This window comes from Hermetia illucens, chromosome 6 (genome assembly GCF_905115235.1).
Source record: "Hermetia illucens chromosome 6, iHerIll2.2.curated.20191125, whole genome shotgun sequence".
Classification (NCBI taxonomy): Eukaryota; Metazoa; Arthropoda; class Insecta; order Diptera; family Stratiomyidae; genus Hermetia; species Hermetia illucens.
In genome coordinates, this window is record NC_051854.1 from 74,006,994 (window position 1) to 74,013,516 (window position 6,523).

The 6,523-nt window shown below is 45.2% G+C and overlaps 1 protein-coding gene across 2 annotated transcripts in view; it reads left to right on the plus strand.

Annotated features, from left to right (window-relative positions):
- LOC119659500 (protein NASP homolog) overlaps positions 1–565 on the plus strand; it is a 129,188-nt gene extending 128,623 nt beyond the window's left edge. For both annotated transcript variants that reach the window (XM_038067624.1, XM_038067626.1), the window contains exon 6: positions 102–565. In XM_038067624.1, the coding sequence (XP_037923552.1) occupies positions 102–320 (219 nt within the window). In that variant the 3' untranslated portion in view covers positions 321–565. The remainder of the gene's footprint in view (positions 1–101) is intronic.
- Positions 566–6,523: the final 5,958 nt, after the last annotated feature.

Sequence of the window (6,523 nt, forward strand, 5' to 3'; positions counted from 1 at the left end):
GTTTTCTATTGAATTCCGTTTGAAGTTAAAGAAAAACATTAAATTGGAATTTTCAAGATGGGCCTTTGAATAATTCTAACACGTTTCTCGTTTATTCGCAGTCCATTGAAGAAGTACGAAACGAACTGTCCAAAATAATGAGCACCGACCCGAAAACTGCAGATGGTGCTGGACCATCGAGCTGTGCGAGCGGTACCAACGGATCATCGGCAGCTGATAAACCGAAACCAACAGACATATCACACCTAATCAAACGGAAGAAGCCCGATACTGCCTCTAATGATGTTGCAGTCTCTCCAGCCAAAAGACCAGCCGTTTGAATAAATGGTTTCATTTTTTACTCCATTTTAGAGGATACATATTTTACACATTGTTCTAGATTTCCCTACTTTAAGATGAATTTTGTACTTCATACTTTTTTTTCGTAATTTATTTGAAATTAAAGTTTAGTTCTGCTCGTGTTCGAGCTCAATTACGGTAGAAAATTTGTATTTGTTGAATTTTGTCCCGATTTTGTAATTCTGTATGGAAAATAAACTACATGGAATGTCATGATGTTTTTAAATGTTTGCATTTTTATTTAAGCAAATGAGGCACGCCTTTGCAAAGGTAGATCAAGCAGCAAAGGACGTCAGATAGCTTCCTTACGGTTGCAAGGCCTTTCGTAGGAATGGTGACATTTTAATTTCAGCTAAATTCCCGGGAGAAGGCGTCTTAATTAATCACGTGTTTATTTTCCTTGTTCGTGTCCAACCTATTTTGCGAAGTAGTTCTTCGATGTACTATTGTAAGCTCTTTGATTTGAATAATCTGGTCTGCATTGCCCTAATTCTTTAAGTTCGGTTCAAGATATTATTTCTTCTAGTTCTCGGTGATTTTTTCATGCTGCCTTCTTCGGACGACGTGTAGAACTACCGCGAACGCCTTAACTACACTGATGATATTTGGTTACTTTCTCACCGACTCATGGACCTTGGCCAAATAGCACTTGATTTTAGGAAGAGAGGCAAGTACATTTCTACTGAAGATAAACAGCAAACAGGGGTCTCAGCCTGACAGGTTATCGCGCTCTTTCTATCTGCATCAATTTGCTGGATGTTGTATGCTCCCAAAATGGCGAGCCAGTGGGTCGTTCCAAGAGGGTTTGGCAGTGAACAATAGAGGAGGGGTGGGTTCGTCTCGAGAAGCCATGTGGTAACCTTGGTTGGCGTGTTATGCCCCATTGTGGGGTGAATAACAACCATATATCCCTTGAGCAGATGGGAGGCATAAAGAGTCAACGTAAGACAATATACTATAATAATCATTCTCGTATCTAGAAGGAAGTGTACTTGGGATGATTGTCCCGCTGAGAGACAAGCTGTGGTTGTATGTCTTAGGTGACATTTTAAAGTAAGTATTAAGGTATAAGGTAAGGGCCCGGGTAGCTGAGTGGTTAGAGCACATATATACGGATTTGACGTCGGATACCAGTCGATTCAGCTGTAAATGAGTACCTGAGTCAAAACAGGGTAATCATCTCGCGTAATGCTGACAACAGCTATAGGGAGTTATCCTTTAATGTTCCGTTTTTATGGGTGGTGGTGCAAATCTTAAAAAGACGCTGCTGCGCCAGTTCGCAGCTAAGTATGGAATTCTCACACACTAATACCACTCCCACTTCTCCGCACATATCTTCGCGGGACCACCATAAACTGTTACTTCGCAAGGAGGGCTCTGGTTTATACCAGCGCAACTAAGTCTCGCGTCCGTCGCGCTTTCCGAGCTGGTTTCAGTTCTTTCAGCTTCTCCTATCGCAGTTACTGTTCTGCTTATCGCACTCCAGTTTGCTACGGACCTCATCATCTCCTCCACAAAATTATGGAGTCCGATAACTGCGTTGAGGGCATCGTTTAACCTCATTTTTTCATTAGCGAATCTCGGAGAGTGGAACATAACATGCTCCGGGTCCTCGGGTGTAGCGGCGCATTCGGGACAGTCTGGAGACTCATCCAATCCGAAAAGATGCAAGTACTTTCGGTATCCATCGTGTCACGTAAGGAAATCCATTAGGTGGTAATTTAATTCTCCATGCTTGCGCTCGACTCATCTCTCAATGTGTATGGGTCCAGCGGTTCTTTTCGGAATTATCCCACCGTTGCTGCCATCTCCTGTACAGCTCCTTCCTAGTGGCTTTTAGGAAGCGCCCAGTCACTTCGGCCGGATTAGCGCGATTGGCCGATATGTCAAGCTTACACTTCTCTGGTTCGCTATGTTCCACAGTGCGCACACTTAGACAGGAGTCGCGTATAGCAGGATGGATTCCACCACCCTTGCGAGAAGCAGCCGGCGACTAGATTTTGGCCCTCCAATATTTAGCATCATCCAGTTAGCTGAGTTAAGAGCATTCCTGATATCCAGTGCCTGGGCCAGGTCCACGACCGTTGCAATGGTATCAACCGTGGACCGTGCTCTACGAAACCCATACTGCCGCTCCGCTTTTGATGTTCAATCGACTGTCGACTGCCCCGTTCCTGATGTTGAGAAAGATGGCGTGATGGTCACTGTGGATATAGTTCTGACACACCCGCCAGACCATCCCTCTCGCCAACGAGGTACTAAGGTAGGTTAGATCGACAATTTCGCCTAGTCCTCCGCCTCTGAAGGTGGGCACGCATCCAACGTTGGGAAGTACGATGTGCAGCTCTGTGAAGGTTTCAAACAGGATTTGGCTCCTAGTACTCGACTTCCAGTCTGAAACCCACGCGTTGTAATCGCCGGGAATGATTTTGGAGCAACACCAAGCCGTTTAGCATCTCCTCATATTGCGCTAATGTTGCACTAGGAGGAGCATAGCAGCTGTAGATATGGACCCCGTTGACTTTCGCCCGTACAAAGCCGGCTCCTGGGAATACCATTGTTTCTTGAAATGACTTGCTGTCCACATGCCCATATCGTCGCGTTTCTCGATGAGTTTTTCACCCACGTAGCACTAACGTAATTTCGGTACGGTTTGCATATTACATTCCATTCTCGAATGGTCGAAGTCTTGAGCTACCTCGCAATGGTTGGAGTTGATTTGTATCAATATATGTATATACCGAGCACCTTCAGCACCTGAAACGTGCCGATCATCTACTCCCGTTCTCCCTTAGCACAACACTCAACACGGATCTCCAGTGCAGCCTTTGATAAGGTGGGTCGTCTTCACCACACTTCCTGCAACTTCCCGACCTATCGAGGCATCTGAAATATCTCTTCAGAGACATTTGCTCTCTAAATCTGTATGTCGAACCTATTCTTACCTTGCTCGCGGTAATCAGTTTAATCCCTGATTCCACCGGCAAGCTAATAATAGCAGTCTATGTGCCTTCATATGCCTTCTTCAACCTTTTGATGGCACTGTCTTTTAGGTTGCTAAGCTTGAATTGTTTCCTTAGCGCAGCACGGATATCGTCTGGTGATGTGACGTCTAGGTCTTTGCACTCGATCATTATTTGCTGCTTCCGAGCTTTCACGTTTGCTTCCTCACCTAGCAGCTTCTCCACCTAACCGCCAAAGCTATCCACTATCTTATCGCTAGATTTTTTTAGTTCCAGCAACAGATCCCCCCTTTTGCATACGAGTCTTCTTTTTGTCCTTGTTCTGCTTTTTGCCGTCCACTTTTATCCATTCTTCAGGTTTACGAGCTGTAGGCTGTTCCCCTTTTGTCACAGTTGGACTTGTAATCGAAGAACTACCTGGAACTTTCGCCGGCGCAGCTTTCTTTGGCAATGAGGCTTTATTCTTCTTGGTCGCTTGTTGGATACCAAGGGATTCACTGATTCTATCCCTACTCCGTTTGCCCGCGTTCTCACCTATCTTGCGTTAAGGTGGCGTCACCTGCGTCTTTCGTGTGCCTTTGCCACATGAACCTAATATAGGACAACTTAATACCTCGTATCAGAGCCCTGATATTTTGCTATATATTCCGCCTCTCTTTGATGAAATCACAGAGTTCATTGATGTGTTTTCCCAATGAAACAAACGCTGTTGCTGCCTTCCACGATCGGATTTTACAGCATCGATAGTTATGTCGGTCCGAGGACTCTCCAAGTTCCTTTCTGAGTCCCTCGACGAATCTCTCCTGCCAAACTAGGGTGAAGTTGCCTTCAGTGATGACCTCTCAAGTTTTGAGATCTTTCGAAAAGCCCTGCACCGTAAAAAAACTACCCTTCTCGTCCTCCATATTTCGTTTGATTTCTGGGTGTCCTTCCCATAGCTAATTGTTATCCACCGGTGGGCGTTTACTTCCCACCTGCGCATAGGCATGCCCATGGACGCACATCTCCTGATATGTGCATGTGCATGCCCAAAACGCATTCACCGAGCATCCCCTTATCCCTACGAAGGGACACACCTGATGGGAGATTTGGCAACTCCACACAGGGTACTGTACCGTTACCGTCTTGAATGAAGTTCTCTAACATATTTCAAGGCCCTGATTCAATTGCATTGTTGCACCAACGGTTATTATTATTACGTGTTAGTCCATACCAATCTATTCACTCTAGTCGCTTTGAAACCCCCAGATAAGTGACGCTCGCTACGTGCTTGGTCGTTGCTTGTATATTTTAAACTCTATATTGACTTACCTACCATACATATGTCTTCTTCTTTTTCTTCATCCTTTGCCCTGTTCGGAAACGGGGTCGGCTCTCTCGTAATCTTTCCACTATCGGGGCAACCTCACTTCGACCGCAGATGTCCTCATTTCGAATGTGATCGTGATGTGTTTCGCCACTGGTTCAATGCAATATCTTCGTCTCCATTACTGCGAGGTGCCGTCCATTGTCTTTCACGAGTATACTCGGCCAACACTCAACATTCAGGTAAATTTTCGATTTGAGATGTTCTTGATATATCAATCACAACACAAGTTGTGTGCACCATTGACTGATAGCATTTTTCCGAGATATTGAAATCGCTCCAGTTTCATTAATGTCATATTTAACGGTGCATAGGTAATAATTCCACAGTAGCGAACAAGCACAGAGACGAGTGCACATATCCATAATGTAACCATGAACTAGGGACAACAAGATGGAGAGGCTGACAATCGACGAACTCATCTATCGAACCGCGGGTGGCATAAAACGTAGTAACAATAAAAGCTATGGGCAGAATAGCAAATCCTACAAAATCAGATCCAGTCAATCATGAGCAATTTTTGGGAATTTTGCCAAAATAATAGTGTTGAACATCTTTTATGTAGAAAAAAAAAACAGGGCTACGCTTGTGTTATAGGTATTAGTAGATAGAAGTAAAGCTAACACCAGGGGCAGACATGCAACCGTCCCGGTCATTGTACCATCAGCGCTGGCAAAAATGATAGGTGGTAATTCTAACGCATGGTAAAATAGGCAATAGTCGTGCAATCAACACTAGAGGCGAGGCACTAATTGCATCCTTTCACACCTAAACGAAGAATGAATATGGAAAGAATAGATTTTTTTAGGGATTGGGGAGTCCTAAGTACGCATCCCCTTGATGCCGGACTGGACCAAATGGAGAGCAACTTGCTCCCACTCTTCATGGTCCACGGACTCCTCTTTTTGGGTTTAACACCCAAGTTTCCAAAATTAAAAGAGGAACGAAGACGGGTACGGTTTCTTACCAAGGCAGAGGACACTCTTCAGACGCTGCCTCACCTCTGCCTTGGGAGCAACGGAAGTTCTACTCGCATGCTGATGAGCGCGAGTCTGGCTACCTTCCAGCGATAAGGAAGAATGCCCTCCTTCAAGCAAACGTTGAATGCCCCCAGCAGCATGTCTGGCCGTTGGCGGAACACCAGTTTGTAAACTTCCGCCGGAATACCATCAGGACCTGACGCCTTCTTATTTTCATGGTGAAAACCGATTCTTCGAGCTCTTTCATTGTGAAAAGATATCAGGGGAATAATGCCCGTGCAATGCGGTCCATCTGACCGGTACAGGGTTTCCGTGATAAGCTTATAGCCAAGTTCTCACGGGTCCTCATTCACCTCGTTGATCAGGTTCTGCCAGCCGTGAGCTTTGCTTTTATTTATTGGAGTGTCTCTTTATTGGAGTCTCGTTTTTGTTGGCGTTCCCACTGAAGTTCAGCTTATGATACTCCCTCCGTCCGTTTCTGCCGTCCACAAGTACGTAGAAGGCTTGTCACGGCTGGGGCCTTTCTGGGGCATGGAAGCCTCAGACGCTGTCGTTAATAGGTTTATCACTGAGTTTACGACAGTGTCGGCTGCAATGCTACCACCTTCCGAAGGGCCCTCCAGCGCGGAGATGACCATTTAAGGAGCATTTCTGCTCACTTTTCCGAAAATATAGTAAAAACTATTATTAACTTTATTTGAGTGGATTTCGGTAAGGAGGGTGTATGCATTAGATTTATTTGCAGATTTTTGGGTTGGGTCGTTTCTGAGAATGGCCCGTGAAATGAGGAGTCGCTTTGTAACCCCTGGGTCCCTCCTCCCCCCTATGCCAAAACTAAGGTTGGTTTCGAAAATAACTTATCGAGCCCTTTTATT